This window comes from Phascolarctos cinereus, unplaced genomic scaffold, assembly GCF_003287225.1.
Source record: "Phascolarctos cinereus isolate Bilbo 61053 unplaced genomic scaffold, phaCin_HiC Scaffold_1;HRSCAF=81, whole genome shotgun sequence".
In the NCBI taxonomy this organism is placed as follows: Eukaryota; Metazoa; Chordata; class Mammalia; order Diprotodontia; family Phascolarctidae; genus Phascolarctos; species Phascolarctos cinereus.
This window is the reverse complement of record NW_027555514.1, coordinates 265738918-265764202: the sequence shown is the minus strand read 5'-3', so window position 1 is coordinate 265764202 and position 25285 is coordinate 265738918. Positions and strand designations below refer to the sequence as shown.

The 25285-nt window shown below is 38.0% G+C and overlaps 1 protein-coding gene across 1 annotated transcript in view; it reads right to left on the bottom strand.

The window, feature by feature from the left end:
• The window catches only part of CFAP54 (cilia and flagella associated protein 54), a 288300-nt gene that overhangs the window by 206364 nt on the left and 56651 nt on the right, over positions 1-25285 (bottom strand). The window contains exons 17-22 of the mRNA XM_078150421.1: positions 23058-23187; positions 15602-15685; positions 15369-15484; positions 4501-4677; positions 1017-1109; positions 288-473 (exon numbers count right to left, since the gene is read on the bottom strand). Of these exons, the coding sequence (XP_078006547.1) occupies positions 288-473; positions 1017-1109; positions 4501-4677; positions 15369-15484; positions 15602-15685; positions 23058-23187 (786 nt within the window). The remainder of the gene's footprint in view (positions 1-287; positions 474-1016; positions 1110-4500; positions 4678-15368; positions 15485-15601; positions 15686-23057; positions 23188-25285) is intronic.

Here is a 25285-nt window from a genome sequence, read left to right as displayed (position 1 = left end):
AGGTACCTTCTTCCCCTCTGCCTCTTTTCAGTTTCCTTTTATGTATTATCTTCCCCCATTAGACTGTAAGTTCTTTGGGGGCAGGGCCTATCTTTCTTCCCCCATACTTGTTTCTCCAGTGTTTAGCAGAGTGTCTGGCACATAGCACGTGTTCAGTAAACATGTACTAACTATTGACTGTTTTGGTTATCCGCTGTGGGGTTTTTTATCAGAAACTAAAACTTGAAGGGGGAGAGACAGACAGACAGACAGACAGACAATGTTTCACTGCTTAAAACCTGTCCTACCTCCGTCAGACATAAACGAGTAGTAACAGTAGAAAGTGGTGTATAAACCAGAATTGGCTTTGATGTCTCTCCAATTGCCTCCCCAATAAGTTCTCCATCACAGCCATAAGCAGCAACTGCAAATATGTATTTTTCATTCGGCTCTAAATCAACAACTTTTAAAAGGGTTTTATCATTAGCAGGCACCTATTAACAAGTAACATATCAGATTACTTAGTTGCATTAAGATAACATCCACATTGCTTTAAAAAAAGTAATTCAATAAATTACCCCTCCAAAATAACTCACATTTTTTTATCCCCTGTAAAATACAGGGTGTCCCAAAATCTTAATGCAGTTTTAGGCTTTAATAGCTTAAAACTATGACTTTGGGGAAACCCTGAGCAATGGGAGATTAGTTATATTTCTTTCTTTGTTTCTTTCTTTTTTTTTTTTTGCCTTTTGGTGAGACAATCAGGGTTAAGTGACTTGCCCAGATAACACAGCTAGTAAGTGTCATGTGTCTAAGGTCAGATTTGAACTCAGATCCTCCTGACTCCAAGGCCGGAGCTCTATCCACGGCACCACCTAGCTGCCCCTGTGATTAGTTATATTTCAAGTCACAATTCAACAGATTCCCTGAAGCAAACAGTAAACATCATTCTTATTTAAGAAAAACAAAATAATTTGTACTAATTAGGCAATTTTAGGAAAAATATATGCCATAGACAAGTGGTGACTTTGACTTACTGGTTCTCCAGAGTTTGAAAGACAATGGCTGTTCAACCTTACTTTTCCAGTACCTGTTCCCATCTGACATCCCAAAATGGTGTACCATTCAACCTTTCAGAAGAAAAAAACAGCCTCATCATGTGCAATCTAAAAAAGGTATTTAGCTTGTCACATCTCATTGCATCAAGAAGGAATTACTTTCTGAATAAGCATGTCATCAAGTTCTCCGATGAATTTTAAGCTCATAATGGTATGAGACAAAAATTTACAAAATATCTCAATTAATTTTTAGGTAAAATAACAGATTTAGTGGAGCCTGCTACTATGACTCAACTGAGTTCTGGTTTTCTAAGAGGTTCTTTAAGCTCTACCTTGACATTTAAATGTTAATACCTCTACTAAGATGTCAACAAGGGGGACAAGTTTTACCTGTAATCAAATGTATTATCTAACATACTAGCATTAAAATATGAGACCTGAGGAATAACTTCATAAGCCACCTTGTCCTCAGGTATCACTGTGGCTAATTTCCCATTTCTCCCCTATCTCCTATTAGGCAGTAGATGAAAGGGGCCCAGGAAAAGGCAGACAGAAGGAAAATATGGTGATTGGTGATGTCTGAGTAGATCAAGCAGTGACCTGGCATTTGTGTCTGCATCTCCTCTCCAATACACCCTCATCTCCATTACATCTTAAACAGTCTCAACGGCAACACTTGAAGCCTAGACAAAAAGACGCAAGGCCTCTAGGGGCAGAAGACTGATTAAAAGGCTGGGATATAGTGGGTGGAAAAAATGAGTTCTTTTATAAAAGATTTTTGAAACTCAGTTCCCCAGTTTTCATACAGAAAACTTAAAGGCTATGGTATCATTAACAAGTTAGGTCACTATTGCTCAAAGTTTAAATTTTTAAAAAGCTAAAATCCATAATTTTAGAATTAAAAGTCTCTGCAAAACAAATTTTCAAGTTTTATTTAAATAAAGCCTATTTATTTAAATAAAGTCTATTGAAAATAACACAAAGTATGTTCTAACTATAAAAATAGCATATAATCAATGTATTTGGAGAATTTTTAAATACCATATCATCTTTAAAAAAAAGAAGTATTAATTCTCATAGATAATTTTAGAAATTTTAATTCCCTAAAATTTTTTATTTTGTAAAATAAAGTACCTTAAAAAGAGATTTTGGTAAGATATTTTCAGTGGCTGAATTCTTAAATTATGAAAATCCTCTACTTAAGTAAACACATAGCACCACCTAGTGCTGTAGCCAAAGACTAATATTTTCTGAAATACATGGCATTGGTGGACATAAAATAAAGTATTAGATGCTAGTTCTCAAAAGTAAAGGTTAAGCATTAGAGACTTATGTTCTCTGCTTTCCAAGTGTTCTGAAGCTAAAATATAATGACACATAATGACTCGCATTTACATGGTACTTGGCACTTTCACAACCTATAAGGCAGAGGTGGAGGTAAAGATTGTTACCCATTCTGCACAGATTAGAAAGCTAGGGTTTAGGGAGATTTGAGTGACTTTAGACATCAACTACTTTAACTTCTTCATTTTAAAGATGTGGTAACTAAAGCTTTGTGAGGCTGTGACCATTCCAAAGTCAAACTACCAGTAAAATGTTGGAGGTCTTCAAAGCCTAATCCAGTGTTTTCTCCCACCCTTCCCCTCCAAGGAAACACAAGCGCTTTGAATAAGGCCTGCATTTCTGTCTTGATAAACCCAGCACCTAGCCTAGTAGCTGGCACATAGTAGGAGCTTAATAAATGCTTGTTGATTGAATGCTTATACTATGCTGCCTGTCACAATGAAATGACTAAAATGAAACATAGCCAATGTAAACATATAAATGAAAACTTTAACAATAAGCCAACTTCCCAGACATCGTATTCAAAATTCAGTATATTCAAAATATAGATACAGTATTTCAAACTACAGTTGAGCCCCATTATTATTAAACACATTCATTTCAATTCAATTTAACCAACATTTATCAACAATCTACTATGTCTAAGGTGATAGTAATACAACAAAACAAAAGAAAAGACCAGTGGCTTTTAAGAGCCTTACTTTCGACCAGGGACAATGTGATAAACACGTAGATAATCATAAGACAAAGTAGGAAGTGATGGGGTCAAAGAAGAAATCCAGAGATCTCTAGGAATATTCAGAGAGGCACAGACCACCATTACCACCCCAGTGAGAAGGTTTCACAGAAGAAGTGGTACATGAGCTGAGCCTCAAAAGAAAATAAGGAAGCTGAAAAGGCAGAGCTAAGAAAAGAGCATTTACCAATCATGGTGGACACCATGTGCAAAGGAATGGATGCAGAAGAGAGGGCATGTTGAGTTCAAGTCCAATTTGGCTGAAACATCAATTACATTTGTGGAGTGGGGGAAGGGTAAGGAACCAAGAAGTAGATGGAGAGAGAGGAAAGTTAAGAGAAAGGGGAGAGCAATCAGTGGGGAAAACTGATGAAAATGGCAGGAAAGGATAGAATTCAGAGTATAAGGAAAAAAATTGGTCTGAGCAAGAATGGTCACATCATCATCAAATCAGAGGAGGAGGCTGGTGATTTGGAGGCTTTAAGATACAAAACAGAAAACAGTGAGAAGCCTTAGCACCTAAAGATGTATTTTTCTCAGTAAATTAGAAGGCAAAATCATCTGCTGAGAGGGAAGGGAATGGGACAATAGAGAAGTCACGAGTCAGAACCCGAAAACTAAGGGAAAAGCGGAAATACACACAAACAAACCTACAATGCCTTGTGCTTCTGCCCTTTTATTGTACACTATTAAAGAAGAATTCGATTTTCAGTTCTGAACCATATGTTTAGTATCATGTAAACATAACCCAACATCTCATTTAGAAGCAAGTAGCCCAAATCTTGAGTATCTCAAATATTTGTATTCAGCAAAACCTGGAAAGAGGCAGAATAGCCTGGAACCCAGGAAGATCTGGGTTGAGTCAAAACAGTTGGAGTTGATATTCATCTAGAATCAACAAATTTTTGTTTGTTGGAAAAACTTTGGGAACTGGACAACTGCGCATTGCCTGATGCCACAATGATGGCTGTTGACTTTCTGAGCCATGGGCAACCTTCACCAAAAGACTGGATCCACAGCTCCCCTCCACGAACTTCCATAGGCCTGTGTGTTTACATATTTAACAGAGAATATGTCATAGTTATGTGGGGGCCTAATTTTATCTATTCTTCAAATGCCCCCCATATTTCTGGGTCTGGTCAGTCAGTAAAACAGCAGCCCTATATACCATGTGAAAAAAATAACATTATAAAGAAAAGGATAAAAATGCTGAGTGCCTACTCGATGTGTCAGTGACTAAAAAAAGAGAAAGTAGGATATTTTCAGATATATGCAGGACTATCCTGAGAACAATCAAATAAATACTGCTGAAATAACCTTCATTACAGTTACTGATAGTTCTCTCATCCATACAGTACTATAAATTTATGGTGAAAGAATTACCTTTTTCTCGCAAACAAATGGAGCAGGTTTAAATGTCACTGAACAATGAGTTCTAGAAATCAGTATGGGAGGAAAAGGAACTTTGCCACAGTGTAGTTTACCATCCTCTGCATCCTTCTGATATGAGTACAGGGCACTTTGCTCTAATTCAGTCTTCTTAATTAAGGACAATGCTTCCTGCATTGAAGTATAAAAAAAAGAAATATGAATATTAGTGTATTGGGCCTCATTTAATTATAGACTCCTTTCTTATGCAGGAGATGGTCTTTGACTTATGATGAAACATGGAACCTTGTATTAAATAATAAATACTGAGAAGTCATTGGCTGCTCCTCAAAAAAGTTAAGAATGATGACCAAGTAGCACCATAAATGATCTAACACATATAATATTCTTGTATTTGTGGCAACATGCTCCCTATGATGCATGAATCATAGGTCTTAAAACTCTAACTGCCTTTACCTAATTCTTTGCATTTATTTTTATAGTGTCTTATAAATATTTTTTTTATAAATTCTATTCTTTTTATGTGTATACTTATTGTATATATGGCATATATTATGTGTGTGTGTGTGTGTGTGTATATATATATATATATATATATATATATATATATATATATATATATATGGAGAGAGAGAGAGAGAGAGGTTTATTTATTGTATATGCTACACACCTTTAAAAACTGGGTGAGCCCTGTTTTTTGTATGTGGGATTGCCTGGAAAAGGGAATAACATACATACTCAGTTAGATATAGAAACCTATCTTACTCTGCAGGGAAGCAGAAGGGAAAGAAGATAAGAGGAGGGAGAGGGCTGATATAAGGGAGGGTAAATTGGGGGATGTAGTGGTCAGAAGCAAAACATTTGTGAGGAGGAGAAACAAGGTGAAAGAGGAGGAGGAGGAAGAGAGAGAGAGAGAGAGAGAGAGAGAGAGAGAGAGAGAGAGAGAGAGAGAGAGAGATAAACAGGGGAGAATAAGAGGGAAATGGAGGGAAATACACAATTAGTAATCATAACTGTGAATGTCAATAGGATGCACTCACTCATAAAACGGAAGCAGAGAGCAGAGTGGATGACAAACTAGAATCCTAAAATATGTTGTTTACAAGAAACACACTTGAAGCAGAGACACACACAAAGTAAATGTAAGGGGCTTGGGTAGAATCTGTTATGCTTCAGTTGATGTAAAAAAAAAAAGCAGGGGTAACAATTATGATCTCGGACAAAGCAAAAGCAAAAATCGATCTAATTAAAAGAGATGAGCAAGGAAAGTACATCTTGCTAAAAGATACTAGAGACAATGAAGTAATATCAATGCTAAACATATATGCAAAAAGTTAAGTGTGTTACAGGAGGAAATAATAAAAACTATGTAAACCTCAACTTTACCCTCTCAGAATTAGATAAATCTAACAAAAAAATAAGAAGAGTTGAAGGGATGATTAGAATTTTATAAAAGTTAGATATGATAGACCTCTAGAGAAAATTGAATGGAAATACAAAGGATACACCTTTTTCACAGCAGTACATGGCACCTACACAAAATTGACCACATATTAGGGCATAAAACCCTCACAGCTAAATGCAAAAAAAAAAAAGTTCTAGAAATATTAAATGCATTTTTTCAGATCACAATGCAATAAAAGTTACATTAATAAAGGGCTGTGAAGAGATAGGTTAAAAATTAATTGGAAATTAAATTACTCTAATCCTAAAGAATGAATGGGTCAAAGAAAAATCATAGAAACAATAATTTCATTAAAGAGAATGACAACAATGAGACAAAATTTATGGGATGCAGTCAAAGCAGTACTTGGGAGAAAATTTTTATCTCTAAATGCTTACATTAATTAAATATAGAAAGAGTAAATCAACAAATTGGGAACGCAACTAGAAAAAATCAGAAAAAGAACAAATTTCAAATCCCCAATTAAACATCAAATTGGAAATCCTGAAAATCAAATGAGAGATTAATAAAATGGAAAGAAAATCACTGAACTAATAAATAAAAGATCTGGTTTTATGAAAAAAAATGATAAAATAGATAAACTACTGGTTAATTTGATTTAAAAAAAAAAAAAAGAAAACCAAATTACCAGTATCAAAAATGAAAAGGGTGAATTATCACCAATGAAGAGGAAATTAAAGCAATTATTAGGAGCTATTTTGCCTAGTTATATGCCAATAAATCTCACAATCCAAGTGAAATGGATAAATATTTACAAAGACAAAAATTGCCCAGATTAAAAGAAGAAGAAATAGAATACTTAAATAACTCCATCTTAGAAAAAGAAATTGAACATGCCATCAATGAGCTCTCAAAGAAAAAGTCCCCAGGACCAGATGGATTCACAGATTGATTCTACTAAACATTTAAAGAACAATTAATTCCAATACTACATAAACTATTTGGAAAAATACCCCCCAAAAAAAAGTCTTACCAAATTCCTTATATGTCACAAATATGGTGGATACTTACCTAAACTAGCAAAAGGAAACTAAGTAAATATTTTTTTACATATAGTTCTTTTTCCTTTTTCTTTGATCTCTCTGGGATACAAACCTAGTAGTGGTATTGCTGTGTCAAAAAAAATATGCAGTTTTATAACCCTTTGGGCTAGACCCGAAACATTCTCCAGAATAATTGGACCAGTTCACTGCTCTTCTATCAGTTCATTAGTGTGTCCATTTTCTTTTATCCCCTCCAGCATTTGTCATTTCTGAAAGGTATGAGGTGGTATTTCCCTAATCAATGGTGATTTAGAGCATTTTTTCATATGACTTTGATTTCTTCTTCTGAAAACTACTGATTTATATCCTTTGACCATTTATCAATTGGCTCTAATTTTTGTAAAGTTGACTCAGTTCTATACTCAACATATATTTGAGAAATGAGGACTTTATCCAATAAACTTGTCATAATTTTTTTAATATTACTTCATTGTCTGTGTTACTTTTTAGCATAAGTTCCCCAATTATCTCCTTTAATTAGGGCTATTTTTGCTTTTACTTTGTCTGAGATCATGATTGTTACCCCTGCCTTTTTTATTTTGGCTGAAGTATACTAGATTCTGCTCTAGTCCTTTATTTTAACTCTGTGTGTGTCCATCTGTTTCAGATATGTCTGTTGTAAATAATATATCATTGGATTCTGGTTTCTAATCCACTAGGCTGTCTGCTTCCATTTTATGGGTGAGTCATCCCATTCAAATTCACAGTTATTATTATTAATTCTGTATTTCCCTCCATCTCATTTTTTTCTGTTTCTTCCTCATTCTTTTTATCCTATCCCTCCTCAAAAGTCTATTTTGCTTCTAACCAATGCCTCCCTTTAATCTGCCCCTCCCTTTTATCACATACATTCCTCTTTCTCTTAAGTCCTTCCCTTCTTATTTCCCTATTGGGTAAGTTACATTTCTATACAACTGAGTGTATACATGCACACATACATATGTACATATACATATACACACACACACACACACACACACACACACACACACACATATATATATATATATATATGAAATTTCCCTCTTTGAATCAATTCCAATGAGAGTGAGGTTCAAGCATGTTTCTCCACCTCTTCCCCATTTTCCCCTCCATCATAAAAGCTCTTCCTTACACATCTCTCTTGAGTGAGAAAAATTTCCTATTTTACTCTTCCCTTCCCCCTCCTCCAAGTGCATTTCTCTTTCTCACCTCTTTATTTTTTTTATATCATTCCAACATAATCGACTCACACTCATGCCCTCTGTCTACGTAAACTCCTTTGATAAAGTTAAATGATAAAGTTCTTAGAAGTTACATGTATGATCTTCCCATACAGGAATGTGAATATTTTACATTTATTGAGTCCCTTATGATTACCCTTTCATGTTTACCTTTTTATGCTCCTCTTGAGTCTTGTGTTTGAATGCTAAATTTTCTATTCAACTCTGATCTTTTTATCAGGAATGCTTGAAAGTCCTCTACTTAATTAAATATACATTTTTCCCCTGAAGGATTACACTATTTTGCTATGTAGGCTATTCTTGGTTATAATCCTAGTGCCTTCTAGAATATCATATTCCAAGCACTCTTCTCCTTTAATGTGGAAGCTGCTAAATCTTATGTGATTCTGACTGTGGCTCCGTGATATTTGAATTTCTTTTTCTGGCTGCTTGAAATATTTTCTCTTTGACCTTGGTTTGGAATTTGGCTATAATATTCCTGGGAGTTTATATTTTGGGATTTCTTTCAGAAGGTGACCAGTGGATTCTTTCAATTTTTATTTTAGCATCTGGATCTAAGATATCAAGGCAATTTTCCTTTATAGTTTTGTGAAATATGATTTCTAGGATCTTTCTTCAATCATGGCTTTCAGGTAGTTCAATAATTCTTAAATTATCTCTCCTCAACTTATTTTCCAGGTCATTTATTTTCCCAATGAGCTGTTTCACATTTCCTTCTATTTTTTTCATTCTTTGATTTTGTTTTATTGTTTCTTACTGTCTCATATAGTCATCAGCTTCCACTTGCACATTTCTAATTTTTAAGGAATTGTTTTCTTCAGTGAGATTTTATATCTCTTTTTCCATTTGGCCAATTCTGTTTCTTAAGGTGTTGTTCCCTGTAGTATTTTTTGCATCTCTTTTATCAAGCTGTTAATTCTCTTTTCATAATTTTCTTGCATCATTCTCATTTCTTTTCTCAATTTTTCCTCTAGCATTCTTATCTCTTTCTTTAACTCTTCCAGGAATTCTCATGGGGTTTGGGTCCAATTAGCTTTTTTCTTTGAGATTTTTTGGTAGCAGTTTCCACATTGTTGTTCTCCTCTGGTTTTGTTTTGGTGTTTCTTGCCACTGTGGCAGGTTTTTATGGTCAAATTGTTTGTTGTGTTGTTGTTTGCCTATTTTTCCAGCCTATTTCCTGACTCTGAACTTCATGTTAAAGTTGGGCTCTACTCACCTGGCAATGGGGAGACACTGTCCCAAGCTTTAGGCTTTTTCATACTGCTGTTTTCAGAGCTAATTTTGAGGGTCTGCAAGTTTTTGGTGCTTCCAAGGTGGTGTGATCCAGGAAGAGGTCTCTTGGTCTGTGTTCTGGTCTTTACCCAGGAAGGGCCCATGGTTCCCTATAGCCACAAGTGCTCTTCTTTGACTCAGAACTATAACTGGGGCCTCTGTTGCCTTGCAACCAACCACCAGTGCTCCTCTCTGCCCTGGAACTGCAACTCAGAACTGCATATTGGCAGTAGAGTTGCCAGTCAGTGTCAGCTGTACCCAATGGCAGAAAAGCATCTCCTGTAATCTCTTTCTGACCAGCTGTGTAACCCCCCCTTATCATCTCTAGGCTGAGAGCTCCTGAAGCTGCTGCTCCTACTATGGCCACTACTGCCATGGCCCCCTCCTAGTGTCACAGACCTCTCCTGTGGACTTGCTCAATTTCATTACGCTGGAAAAATGTCTGACCCCAACCCTTTGTTGGATCTCCTGCTCCAAAGTTCAATTTGAGGCATTATTTTAAAGTTCTTTAGAGGGGAACTCTGGGAAAGTTCAGCCGGGTGGCTGCCTCTAATCTGCCATCTTGACTCCCTTGCTGATACTTCTTGAGCAACAGACTGTATATCGGTGCTCCAAAGAGTAACTGAGCAAAGTTACTTCCTAGCTGTGTGACCTTGGGTAAGTTGCTTTCTTTCCTCTGGGTCTCCATTTATTAAGTGCTTTCTATGTTCCCGACACTGTGCTAAGTGCTGGGGATACAAATGAGAAAAAGAAAGACAGTCCTTCTCCTCAAAGAGTTTATAATCTAATTGGGGAAGATAGCACACAAAACTTATGACCTCTTGTTCTCTGAGGTATTTATCAGCTCTGAAATTTTATGTTTATTATATTATACTGATATGCTTCCTCATTTTATAGGAATGAAAACTGAGATTCAGAGATAGGAAGTAAATTGTCCAATATCACAGAGCAAGTTAGTATCATAAGAGGAACCAGATCCTGGGTCATCTGAAGTTTGATACTATGCCTTTCTCCACTATAGATACAGTTCTTCCCACAGTGAAAAGAAAGAAAAAATAGTTCACAAAAATGCCATATTAACCTAAGAGGAACATGATCTCCCTAAAAAAGAGAGGAGTATTTACAAATAATAATAATAATAATAATAATTTTTATAATGATAATTAACAACAAATACAATAAGGAAATAAATATTTCACTGATGATTTGCCTTCATGAAGTCCATTTTCTTGACTGGTTTATTAGCATCATTGAATAATGGAATTTCCAAGCTGGAAGGGACCTTGAATCTAGATCAATCCTTTCTCATCCATATTAAGGATGAGAAAATTGAAGCCTAGCTAGGTCAAATGACTTTTCTAAGTTCAGAGTGATATACAGAAACAGTATTGGATTGGGAATAAGAAGACCTGGTCTTAGCTTTGCCACTAAGTCACTGTGACCTTGTAAAAATCATTGAAAGCAAAACACTATTTTTTTCAAACACTTAGGGAGTAATTCTTGGGGATGAGGAGAGGGGCATAGATGACATAAAGAAAGGGCAAGTAGGGGTAGTTGGATGGCACAGTGAATAGAGCACCAGCTCTGGAGTCAGGAGGACCTGAGTTCAAAATTCGCCTCAGACACTTGATCACTTGATTCTTACCAGCTGTGCTACTCTGGGCAAGTCACTTAACCCCAACAGCCTCACACACAAAAAAAGAGGGGTAAAGCAGCAGCATCTTCCTTTCTGTCTAGTTGTTGTTGTTCAGTCATTTTTCAGAAGTGTCTGACTCTTCCTATTTGGAGTTTTCTTGACAAATATACTGGAGTGGTTTGCCTTTTCCTTGAGTGAAATGATTATTTCTCTCTTATATTAATAACCAATTATTAAAATTGGGGAGACCCCAGTTTTTTCCCTGTCCTATTTCTTTGTCCAAGGTCTCAAGGACAGGGCTGATAGAAGATAGGATTAACATTCTCCTTATTCAGGGTATTGCTACTCCACCCAACTATATCAGACTTCTTATCTAAGGTGAAACTCCCTTCTTCTCAGGCTTGTGGGGGATAAATTCTTTGAACAGATTGTCCAAGGCCTTGGGTAATTTAAGAAGTAAATAACATAATCAAAGTTCAGGTCCAGCCCCTCACTGTAATATTCATTCTCTCACTAATTATTAACCCATCAGAGTTAATTGCCACCCTTGTGAACACCCCTCTTCCAATAAGCATATAAGTCATGACCCTGCCTGTCATGACTGTCTTTGGTCTAATGGAGAGATGGCCAAATGACCATCTTTTATTAATAAATATGCTGGTATTATTAATAAAATGATTAAATTACCCAGAAATTTTATGCCTCTTGAACCTTTTTAAATGTTACATCCTTCAACTCATGTTATAAATGAGGAAACTGAGGCAAACAGGGTTAAGTGACTTGCTAAGGGTCATATAGCTAGTAAGTATCTGAAGCCATATTTGAGCTCAGGAAGCTGAGTCTTCCTTACTCCAGGTCTGGTGCTCTATCCATTATGCCACCTGAGGACTGAAGCCTAAAGGTGGGCGGTGAGAAGAAATTCAGAGACCCAGAGAGAACTGTCAGAAATCACCAGGCAACATCTTCCCCAGAATGTGTCTTTTTCATAAAATAAGAGTTTTCAGTGCAAAAATGTTCACTTTCAAAGAAAAAACATTTGTTTCAACAAGAAACATAGTTAAAAAAAAGAAGAAGAAGCAAATGCTTCAAAGACTGCAGCCAAATCAACCATTTCCTTCTAGTTCTTAAGATATTTTGTAAATGGAAGAGAAGGGATTATGGAGAGGTGATCTGGCAGCCACTGGGAGAGGAGCCTGGGGGAATGAAAAGAGGTGTTAGTGCTGTTGACCACAAAGGTTTTGCAAAACACTGATTCAGTCAAAACACAAAGGCTTTTTAGGAGATATCTGAACCTCTTCACAATGGCTCCGAGCATATGCTTTAAAAACATAATACAAAGTCTCCAGAAAGCAAAGGTGATTACTTTCCTATATTTTACATCCTCTTGAATCTGCCCTGCAGCTCCTCTGCATATAATCTTTCCGATCAGCATGTGAGCTCTTGAAGACCAGGAATAGTCTTGCTTTCTACCTGTGTCTCTCTATACACAGCAAGCACTTAAGAAACATTTTTCCATTCCATTCTTACTTGAACTAAAGGAAGCGTTTCCTTCATAAAATTAGTTGATGTTTGCAAAAGACAGTTCAAGATCCAAGACCAGCAAAATCTTGAAATATGAACTTAATTATCTTTTTTTAATTCCTTTCCAGTCTATTTAAATCATAGAGCTACATTTTTAAAATTATTTAAATAATAGGGTCCAGATTATAAAACCTATCTTTTTTTTCTTGGAGCAAACCATACAGTGCTCTCTTTAAAAATGCAGACTGGCACTTTCTTGACCATTTACATGTTAATATTAATATTAATAATCATTTATAGATTATAGATTTTATACTTATACTTAAGTCCATCTGCTAAATTATGGAGAGGTTGTGATTTGTATCCATAGAGGGGATACACCACACTAATTAAATTACAGATGATTCAATTAAATCAATTGAATTAAGTATTTACTAAATGTCCCACCCTTTGTCTAAGACATTCTACTGCCGGGCCTATAAACTGCAAAGAGTTTAAAGACCAAAAGAATGAGTTACCATACACACCAAAACAGTCATAGGGCACTATGTCCATTAACTAGGAGATAGTTAAATAAACTGGGGTATATGAAACTAATACACCATCAGATATAATTAATATGAAGGGTTTAGAGAAACTTAGGAAGACTTTTATGAACTGATTCAGAGTGAAATATAGAGAGCCAGGAAAATACACACAGTAACTACAATAATGTAAATGGAAAGAACAGAATAACAAAACTGAAAATCATATAATTACAGTAACCAAGAATATCATGTAGACATCTCAAACTCAACACATCCTCAAATTCAATACTACCTTTCCACAAAAACTACCCTCTCTTTTTCTGAACTTCTTTGTCATTGTCATGGGGTCAATCATACTTCCAGTCACCCAATATATTGATTCAATATTAGGAAACTGTCACCAAAATTTTAAAAATTCTCAAGTATTCTTTTTATGTTCATTTTGTCAACATGTCAATCAGCAGGTATTTATTAAGTGCTTACTATGTGTCAAGCATTCAGACATCCAACTTGCTCTCAGGAACCTCCTTAGATCACTTATTAAAATGTCTGATACGTACACAATCCATATTTAATTCATATTTATAACATCTGTGCCATGGGGCAAGGGAAATTTACACAAAGCATCCTTCAAATACTTGCCATATAGAACAAAGAGTCTCTATACAGCAAATCCTACTTTGTCAGTAAATTCATTTGCAAAAGTCTCAAGGTGTTTCCTTAGGGAAAATAAACCCCCCAAGATACTGAGCTAGAAGAAAGAATTAGCTATTGACATTTGTAGTACCCATAATTTGGGGAAAACAGTACTGGAGGAGAGCATCCTCACCTAAAAGTCACTTTTCTGTTATAGAACTGTGGTGAGAGAATAGAACCCTGGATAGCGCTCTCCCTGCACAATGGATCTGCTCCATTGCATTTGTCAAACACTCCCCTCCTTGGGTTTTGGTTTTTGGTTTCTTGTTTGTTTGTTTATTTGTTTGTTTTGGTCATGAAAAAAGTTTCTACCTGACAGCCCCCTATCAACCAGGTGTACAAAATTACTAGAAGTTTGCTGATTTTCTGGAGGTCACATAGGGTCTCGAGGGTAATTATAGGCAGAGTTGGGTTCCCCTTCCCCCTCCTCTTCCTTTTGTAAAGGTATTTAACATATATAATGAATATGGTCTCATATACAATGAATATAGTCTCTAAAAACCACACTGTAGCAGTGGGTATATTATCTAAATCCTACAATTTCCAGAGGGATTGGCATTCAAAGCCTTCCACAAATGGGATCCAATCTACCTTTCCAATCTTATACTCTGCAGGCAAACTAGACTGTTTACTTTTCCCAAAGTATTTCACTATCCTTATTCCAATACTTATGACACATTCACTCACCATTTCAACCCAGTTACATCTTAACTATCCTTTAAGGTCCAACTCAGATGCTATTTCCTCCATTACAACTTCCTTGATCGCCTGTCAGAGAGGATCTCCCCTTCCTCCAAAGTCTCACAGCACTGAGTCCATATTATGTTTATATCTCTTTCTGTGCCTAGAAAAATACTTGCACAGAGTAGGCACCTGACTGATATTTATTTAACTGAATTCAACTGGATAAGAAAATCAGTTTCATAACTTGGCCCCTTTATACATTTCCATTCTTCATCTTTCTTACTACCACCTCCATTCACTCTTCAATCCAGGCACACAAGTGTCTCACCCAAGACCCTCTACCTCCCAACTACAGACATTTTTATTGATTGTCTACCATACTTGGAATTCTCCCTTCTTCATCTCTGGCTCTTGGCTTCCTTTAAGCCTCAGCTAAAATCCTACCTTCTTCTGCAAGAAGCCATTCCAGAACTCCTTAGCCTTAGTGTCCTCCTTCTCAGACCATTTGAAATTTATACCATATAAGTCTTCTTTGCACATAGCTGTTCGCATTTTGTCTCTTCCGTTAGACTGTGAGTTCCCCAAGGGAACTACTTTTGTGTTTCGTTTTTGTAATTGCTGCTGGATATTGGTTGGGTTTATTTTGCTTTGTTTTTGCCTTTTTTTGTATCCCCAGCACTTAGTACAATGTCTGGCACACAGTAGGTGCCTAATAAATGCCAGCTGATTTGACCACAGTAATATGAAGTTGCATGAGAAACTTGGGTTGGGGGAAATGGAATGCGTCAGTCTCACCTCCAGTAACTTGTGATCCTGGAGGGGATCTTTCTCAAATAATATCAGAGCTTTCTGCATCAAGTAGATTGCTTTGGATATTTGATTCTTGTTGATTTTTTTCAGTACATACAATTCTGTAAAATAAAACTCTCATTTCAGATAGGATCATGTGAAAACATTCTTCTATCAAAACTGGATCAATATCCTGTCCCAGCCTATGTAATTTGTGTCCAATTGGGTCTACATTTTACCTGTGAAGTAACTAGTGCTGGCAGATTCTTTTGTATATTGAGCTTCTTTGGGACAGCCAGGTTTCTGGAGAGTTGAGTCCCAAGCTGGAAAAGAAGACAACTCACCATTAGAGTTAGGTCTATGTCTGAAAAAGTTATCGTTCTCCGTAACAGACATCTAGAAATCACAGGAGCTTTGTTGTACTCCCCTTTGGCAGTCTGGTGAAGCCTACAGGCTCCTTCTCAGAACCATGTTAGGAAATGCATAAAACAAAATAGAGTATTGCTAAAGATAATAATTATGTTGAAATATAGTTATAAACATATTTTTTTAAAAGTTCACAGGATCTTAGGTTAAGAGTTCCCGAGCTATGGATTTTAAAATACTAGTGCTTCCATCATACTTCCCTTGTTTTTCCCGACTGACAGAAAGGAAAATTAATTTGGCAGCCAATTTCTACTGCTATATGGGCTATGGGCTTATTTATGTTTCTCACCCTTATTTGCTAGTATATACCTAACTCTAAAAGGCAATTAATTTTTACTTTACATCTTAAATATATCAATAACCTGATGTTGGGAGGTCTCCCTTCTGCTTTGTAAAATAGGGGCCCCTATCTCAACACACACACACACACACACACACACACACATATATTTCTGTCTTGGTCATTGCCAATAGTAATGAGTTAGCACATTCCAGGCCACCAAAAGTTTTTAGCCTATGGTCATGGTTTAGTTCACCAATACTACTGAAGTGTCTCCTACCTGCCCAGCCCTGTGCTAGGTGCTGTGAGAATATACAGACCATGTGACTTATTCCCTGGCCTTCTGGAGTGTTTAGCACTATTGGAGAGATGAAGCTAGTGTGTGAGTAAATTTTATATCACATTAATTGTTGTTGTTCATCCTTCATTCTCAAATAGGAGGGTGATGTCCTAACTTGCTAGTGAATTGGATTTAAGGGAGAGAGGGCTGTGCAAAGTCACCAGCCTCACTTCTCCTCCAGAGTCATCTGGATCCAGTGGCAAGACATAGGTCAGGATGACTGGAGATGGCCCAGATGCTGTGGGAGACCACAGCATTTTTAAGCTAAGGTCTTTCTCAGGTCTCATTTTGTCTGAGGCAATACCCATTCAGCAATTTAAGGCTAGGTAAAAAATGAGGCAAAAGATGGCCTGCTTTGCCTACTCAAAAAAAATCAGTCTGGGAGGGGGAAGACCCCCAGGATTTCTGGCCAGAATAGAAACAACTGCTATTTACACTCACTCGGAGCCACCAAAACCCAAACAATGAACAAGTGAGGCTTGGGTTAGGACCTATTATTAGCATTACATGACGTACAACAAGAAGACCAAGGAAGACAAGAATCCTATCTCTTGTCTGCTCTTCAAAACACATCCTGAGCACTATGTTCCATACACCACAGTTTAAGAAGCTCAGTATGAAACCGGATCATGTCCAAAAGATAACGATCAGGTGGGTGAGGGAACTCAAAACTCGTCATATGAGAAAGAGCACTGATTCCAGAGTCAGAGGATCTGGGTTCAAAACCTGTCTCCCAGGTTTACTACACCAGTTTCCTAATCTGTAAAATGTGAAGACTGAACCAGAATTATCTAGGATTTATAACTATGGATTTTACCAAAAGCACTCCAGCAGATTTGCTAAGGACAGCAGACCTCTAACATAAAGGAAATGCACTCCATTTAAGGTCAACAATGAAGGTCCCAATTTCTCAAACGAATCAAATGAACAAGTGGTAAATTAAATGTCACAGAACGGTCAAAGGAAAGCTTTTTTTAGGAGTATGCTAACCTAAACATGTTCATAGATAAAGCAGAAGGAACCAATGGAAAATAAAGTAAAGATTTAGGAGAGTAAGGGGACATATTACTAAGGCTTGGTGGGAAGGAGTAAAATCAGAGAAATGGGGTTAGCCTCAGCAAAGGGCAGGCATGCTTCATCTAAGACAGGAGGGTAAGAAAAAAAGATAAGTGATGATGCTGAGAAGTTTTGATGGACAAAACAGAGAGAAGGAGAAGGAAGGAGCTCCCTCTGAGGTGAATCAGGCTCAGGAAATACTATAGGAAGCTAAATCATCATCTGTGTTTCTTGAATATAGCCATTCATTTGTTGTAATGACTTTCCCACATAGTGGGCACTTAAAAATATTATACTTAAGATGGCTCTACAAAAAAGGCTCAAAAGAAAATAATTTGACTTGTGTCCAAAAGATCGATCAAATCTAAACTATGTAGTCATTCTGAAAAAAAGACACTATACCCACCTTTGAGAAGATACCAGAGCTAGCAGGAGGGAATTATGGTGTGTTGAAGAGATAGTTTATGGGAAGGAAGAACATCCTCTTCATCTCAAGAGATGAACACTGTACAGAAGCAGTCTGTTCCATCTGGAGATGCTTTTCTGGGCAAACCTTGACATCTCAGTGAAAAACTATATCCAATTTATATTTCCTATTTTTAAAGATTATATACCATCACAGTATTATGAGAGATAGTGTGATGTAAGGAACAGCCAGCAAGACATTTGATTGTATTGTAGGATATATCTGAAGCATTAAGAAGTCAGTTTCTTCCAGAAAGGGGAATTGGGAGTTGTCACCAAAGCCAAGACAACCTGGGTGTACTCCAGGCAATTTTTAAGATTGCAGAGAAGATGCAGACCTGTAGTGGTAGAGGGAGCTTCCTTATCCAGTGAAACCACAGGCCCAAACCCTATCCCCAACCCCAATATCATAGGACCACAGCTTTAGTGTTGGAAAGGACCCAAGACCACCTAGCCCAACCCTCTCATTTTATAGATGAGGAAGCTGAGGCCCAGAGAGATTGTGATATGCCAAAGGTTACCAAGGCAGTGAGGGGCAGATCCATCACTCCCCACTGCCCCCCATGCCTCAAAATAGAACATTCTCAAGACAACTACCCCCCCAAGTAGAGCACTCTGTTGCCTTGGTCAAAGCAATTAACCACTCACTGTTCAGCACATCTTTAGGCGACTGTCTTTTAACTTACAGAAAACATAGCTATTTTTACTTCTTTAATTGATTTAACCAAGCCTTCAAAGTATGGCCCTGCTAAGAACAAAATCAGCCCACAGGGCAAAATAATGAGGGAAGAAAATCACGGTTCCCGAAATCGTAGGAGGGCAGTGGAAGTGAATGTACCACTCAATACAGTAGTACAAATTAACGACATCATATATATCTGAAAATAAGGGATGTGTCATTAAAAACCTAAATTGTTTATAATTTCAATCCCTGTTATGTCGATGAGCAAGCTGGGAGGTGCTCCGATATCGTTTCACCAAAGACTGATTTCCATTTACTTCCCATTTTCCAATGTGTGCCATAATGAAGGGTGCTCTCAGGACCCAATTTAAGCTTTGATTTATTGTATTATCTGTACTTCAAATCAGGCACAGAGTTTTCACACTCTACAATCATTTGGGGAATCACAGTTATTTTAAATTGTACTGTTTCAAATTAACCAGTATCTGGATTAAATAAATTTTAGTGCATGTAAAAAATCTGACAAAGTCAGTCTTAAACTTATAAAAGGAAGTAGATCAGAGTCTATTCAGGGCAGATTCTTCAAGTCTATTCTCCAATTAGTCAACATTTTATAGCAGAAAAAGGGTAGATACATATGACTGTAAGAAATGGAATTATGCAGGAACAAACAGAATGGTCTTGTCAAACTGTAACCCAATGCAGGAAATAATTCAGGCTTGAATATCATCATCATCATTTATAATAGCTATCATTTATATAGTGTATTAAATTTTGCAAAGCAATTTACAAATATTATCTCATTTGATCCTTATAGCAACCCTAGCAATTAGGCGCTGTTATTATCGTCCCCCATTTTATAGATGGGAAAAATGAGTCAGACAGAGGTTAAATGACTTTCCCAGGGTCACAGAGCTAGTAAATGTCTAAGGTCAATTTGAACTCAGGTCTTCTTTACTCCACTGCATCACCCAACTGCCACTGCGTTCTGAATATAGCTGACAACACTGATATGTCAGCTAAGTTGTCAGCATTATTCAAGAGAATGATTCTAGAGAAGACATTGTTTCTTCCAGAGGATTATGGTGGATTGAGAGCGGGCCTCTGTGTCAGAGAGAACTGCATTCAGATCCTGCCTCTGGTTCATCCTGGCTGTGTGACCCTGAACAAGTGATTTCACCTCTCAGCCCCACTCCACTCCACCCTACCCCCGCAACTCTCTAAGACACTAACTTGCAGAGCAGGTGGTGATCTGCACAGGTGGAGGGAGTTTCCTCACTGGGAGCTGCCTTTATCCTTGAAATCACAGGGCCAGGCAAAAATAAGCCAACGTCCAGCAGCATAAGGGGAACCTCCCACTGTCTCTTGACTAGCCAGATCCTATTTCATTCCTGGGTCCCACATTTAAGGAGGGGCACTGATAAAGTGCAGGGTGACCAAGGGAAGGTGAGGAAGATGCACACTTCTCCATCTGGCTGATCATGGCGTCATTAGTCACCCAATGGCCCACGAGAGGATATCTTGATACTCTTGCTGCCTCTTCCCTCTCCCTTACTTCCTACATTGGATCTATTATGAAGTCCTCCTGATCCAACCTACATCATAGCCCTCCCACTCATTTCATGGACTTTCAAACCCAGCTTCAGACACTTCCTAGCTGTGGAACCCTGGACAAGTCACCACATCTCTGTGTGCCTCAGTTTTCCCATATGTCAAGTTGGGCCCACCTTGATCTACCTCCCGAGGTTGTTGTGAGGATCAAAGGAGGTAATATTTGGAAGGCACTTAGCACAGTGTCTTACACATAGTAGGTGCTACATAAGTGCTTAGTCCCTTCCTTTTCTTTCCCTTTCTGTTCTAATAAGTCCTCATTACTATCTGTCTGCACCCTAGTGATACCTTCTGAATCAATCAATTGATTGATTCAGTATTTATTAAGCCCCTTCTATAGGCCTGGCACTGTTCTAGGCACTAGAGACATAACAGACAAAAAAGTAAAACAGATTCTGCCCTCAAAGAGCTTACATCCTATTGGGGAAGACAACATGTATACTTGCAATTATATATTATATATAATGCATATGATGTAATTATATATAAATATACATTTATATATACACACACATATCTATATCTATCTATATCTATATCTATCTATCTATATCTATCTATATCTATATCTATCTATATCTATATCTATCTATATCTATATCTATCAATCTATATCTATATCTATCTATATCATAGATATAGATAGATATAGATATAGATTGATATAGATAGATAGATATAGACAGAGACAGAGACAGAGACAGAGACAGAGACAGAGACAGAGATAATGCACCAGACAACAGTGGGGGAGAGGAGCAAAGATACTAGGAAGGGCAAGGATCAAGAAACGGCTCACATAGAAGGTGATGCTTGAACCAAGCTCTGGAGGTAATTAGAAACTCTATAGAGGCAGAGAGCTTCTACCCTTCTAACCCTAACCTCCAGTCTTTGCCCCCAAATCCATTCTTCATAGCCAACTAAGTTAATCTTCCTGATGCACAGGTCCGAACTTTTCACTCTTCCATCCAAAATCTTCCCAAGGCATCCTGTTGCCTAATGGATAAAATCCAACAAAATCTATCGGCATGGCATTCAAGGTCCTCAGTCTACTGGGCATCCCTCTAGCTTTGTCTCAACTGCTCCCTTCTCACATCTGTGCTCAGCCCAAACCAGGTTACTCACCATCACTCCTACGTATCCATTAGTCACCGAGTATTTACCTAGTAAACCCTCCCTAATCAATAAAGTCCAACAGCTTCCTAGTGCCTCCAAGATTAAATACAAAATGATGCATTTGGCATTCAAAGCCCCTCATAACCAGCGCCGTCCTACCTTTCCAGTCTTCTTCCACCTCACTCTCCAACACATACTCTCATCCAGTGACACTGGCATCCCGGCTGTTCCCCAAACAAGGTGCTCATCTCTAAGCTCCAGGCATTTTTTCTGGCTGTCTCCCATACTTGGAATGCTCTCCCTCCTGCACTCCAAGTATTGACCTCCATGGCTAGTGTCATTTGTAGGTGTGTGTACATGTATATCATTTGTGAATGTATATACACATGTATAGCAGGAAGAGGGGATATGTAGATAGAGAAAGACATTGCTATGTCATCTCCCCATTTGTAAGATCAGGCATTAGGTGACTTACGTTTTTATCTCCCCCAGTACCAAGTGATAGATTTTTTTTTTAAATGTTTTAATCCTGAAGTGAATTTAACATGATTGGTTAAAGGCTCTGGAGAAGAGGTAGCCAGGGCCCAGCACATAGCTAGCCCTTAATAAACGTTTTATCATTCATCCATCCAAATAATTTACATTTTACGATGTGCTCTCCGTAGAAGTCAGTGGGTGGTTAATGTAATCATTAGTCTCCCCATTTTATAGAGATGAGGATTGGACAGCTCTGAGAAAAGCGACTGGCCCCACATCACCAAGCTGCAAGTCAAACCCAGGTCTCTTACTCCAGTTCAATGCTACTTCCTCCTCTAAACATCTGAAGGGTTATCACATCAGCTCCAGAAGGGAAAGTCAGAACCAATGAGGAGAAGTTAGAGGGGGAGATTTCAATTCCATTTGAGGAAAAACTAATTAACAACTACAGCTATCAGAAAGTGTAGAGTTTTCTTGTCCTGGAAGTCTCTGGGCAGAGGGTAGACAGATAAGCACTGGCTATGGGCGTGATGCCAAGGAGCCAGGCCATCAGACAAGCAGCAAGACAAGAGATGACCTCAAGGAGGGCTCATCTCCTTTTAGGAGTCTGTGTATTTTGAGATCCTTACATAAAAGGCATTTGTACACTACATGCCTTCCCTGACCAATCCCAAAACCCCATGCCCGATTCATAAGTGCCTCAATTGGCCCATTGTCTCTACGCTGGCTACACCCACCAATGCTCTGACTATACTCCTCAGCCAACACCCTGCCATCCACATTGTTGCTACAAGCACACCCTCTCCCCTGGCTTCTTCGTTCATTCATTTGGTAATAGCACAGCCAATAGAAACTGATGTCTCACCTTCTCAATAAGACCCAAGAAGCTTATGTTACTAATACTCTACCGTAACTCATAAAATGTTACTCATTTATTTAAATGTGTTATTTCTTAGTTCACTGACACATTATCACAAGATTTAGTCAGGGTTTAAAATACTATTATGAATGAATCATTAATAACTTACATTTTAACTCTAATGGTGTCTTGGTACAAATCAATTAAATTGTCATACAAATCAGAGAAGGGAAGGGAAAAAAACATTAAAACTTGATTTCTTATGCATTAAAGAGTTGGGGGGAAGGAGTTAGTTAACAGATGACTTTCTTGTTAAACTAGTTCTGGAACTGAATTTGACCCAGAGCTGATCCAACATTGGGAAACTACATGTTAGTAACTGATACCTTTGAGTTGGTCAAGGAGCGTAACACTTATCCGGTGCTGAGTCAGAATGATTTCGAGCTGCAAGTCCATGATCAAACTGTTGGCAGTGAGTGACTTTCCAGAAATTCTATCTTCTGTTGGAGGGATGACCTTTTGTGCATGTAAGTGACATGAAAATTAAAGGGAAACAGGATTACCCAAACACTAAAATGAGCACAAAAACCCCCAAACAAACAAAAACCCCAAGAATCAGTTATAAAATAATGGACAAAGTCATTCACCCTAACAAATATCTTTTCCTCATAAGGTCAGCTCCTGGAGAAATTGTGAAATGGGAAGTTTGCCTTCAGGACCGCCCTTTCAATGGCTTCTTCTGGTGGTCCTGCTCCCCCCCACAATGTGTCATGCCTGTCTTGTTTTCTATTCCCACTGTGCCTTCTTTTCAGCTAGTGGTCATGAACCTCCCTAAATTGTACAGAGTAACAGAGAAGAGGCAAGGTATAAACAAAGAGCATCTGACCAGCGATGAGAGAAGAAAAGGGAAAAGAAGATGTAAGAAACATCTGGAATTTGATTTCTTCCCACAAGACCCCTGAGACAACAGCTAAATAGAGTAACTATCTGCAATGGACCATGGACAGGAACCTGCAAACTGAAGATCAAATGTACTTGGGTAAGCAAAGAAAGATGGCAGAAAACCTATTAAAGTTTAAATCCCTTGATTAAGAAACCCCAGCTCAAGAGCTCCTATAGATCCCCAGTGAAGGTAAAGAGTAGTATAAATCTTTAGTTCATCATGAAAGCTAGAATAACAGAAAACTAGGGTTCTTGGCTCTAGGAAGTATAGAAGGAAAGTGCATATTCTGGTGACCTACAAAGGATGAGCTATGCATGTTTTTTGTCCAAAACCAACTGATTGTTGCATGTTGTCAAAACAAAATCAGGATGGTCTCCTTGCTGGAGGAGGTGAAAGAAATGAAGAAATGCCTCTCTGGATGACTGGAGAGGGGGATGTATTCCTTGAGAGAATGAAAGAAATGCTTCCAGATGAAAGCAAAGGAATCTACAGAGGCAGAGGGGAATCTGAACCTGTATAATGAGACTGGAGGATGGAAAAGTGTGACAGTGATGGAAAAGGGCAGTTATATCCCAAAGGGAATATAACTAGACTCTGAGGAGGAAACAGCTTTTTCTCCTAGCCAAGTGAGTGGTACAGTAGAGAGAATCAAAGACCTGGAGTCAAAAAGACCCAAGTTAAAATCTTGCCTCAGATGCTTAGTAGTTGTGTGACACTAGGCAAGTCATTTATCCCCATTTTACAGATGAGGAAACTAAGGCTGAGAGAGTTTGATAATAGTATCCACTTCACAGAGCTATAACAAAAATCAGGTGAAATAACATAAAGTGATGAAGAGCTTTGCAGCCCTTCAGATGCTATATAAATGCTGGCAAACTATCATTGTTGTTTTTATTACTGCACAAAATGACAGTGGGCGACCCAAAGCCCCAGCAGGAAAGGAGTCAGCAGCTACTGGCCAACAGAAGAAAAGAGGCTCTCTGGCTGGCCGGCCAGTCCCTGCTGAAGGGGACCAAGGCCACTAAAGGTCAACTTGATACAAGCAGCATCATAGGATGTATGCTGTGATCCCACGGTTCTTTGTCCAGGAAACCCCCAAGGCTGGTCAAACAAGATGAAAACTTCTTAAGTTATACCACAAGACAGCATCCCAAAAGCATCTCTTAACTAGCAAAGCACCTGATAGTTTTTTGACTTGCCTTCATAATAATTTCATCTTTAAAAAGGTAGAGGGGCCAACAAGGGAAAACTCTACCCTGGATTTGATTTTCCCCAACAAGGAGAAACTGACTGCCAGCTGACAAGTAATAGAAACCTTGGGGTTGATGGGGGAAGAGGGGAAAGTACTCATATTGCAATTTGTTATACAGAAAGAGAGGAAAGTCTGGAATAGTCTAACACACATTCTAGATGTCCACAAGGAGAGTTGATTTCAAAAATTTCAGAGAAAGAACAGCTAACATCAACCCAAGAAGGCTGAGAAGTTCTCAAGCAGAGGAGAAAGGGAGAAAGAACAAGAAGGAGAGGAAGGGGAAAGAGAGGGAGAAGGGGGAGAGAAAGGATGATGGAGAAGGTGAGGGAGAAGGAAAGACAAGCCACATTCACCTCATACCCTCCTCAAAGCATACCACAGTGGTAGGTGGCTGCCTACTCTGTCTACTTATAAGGTCA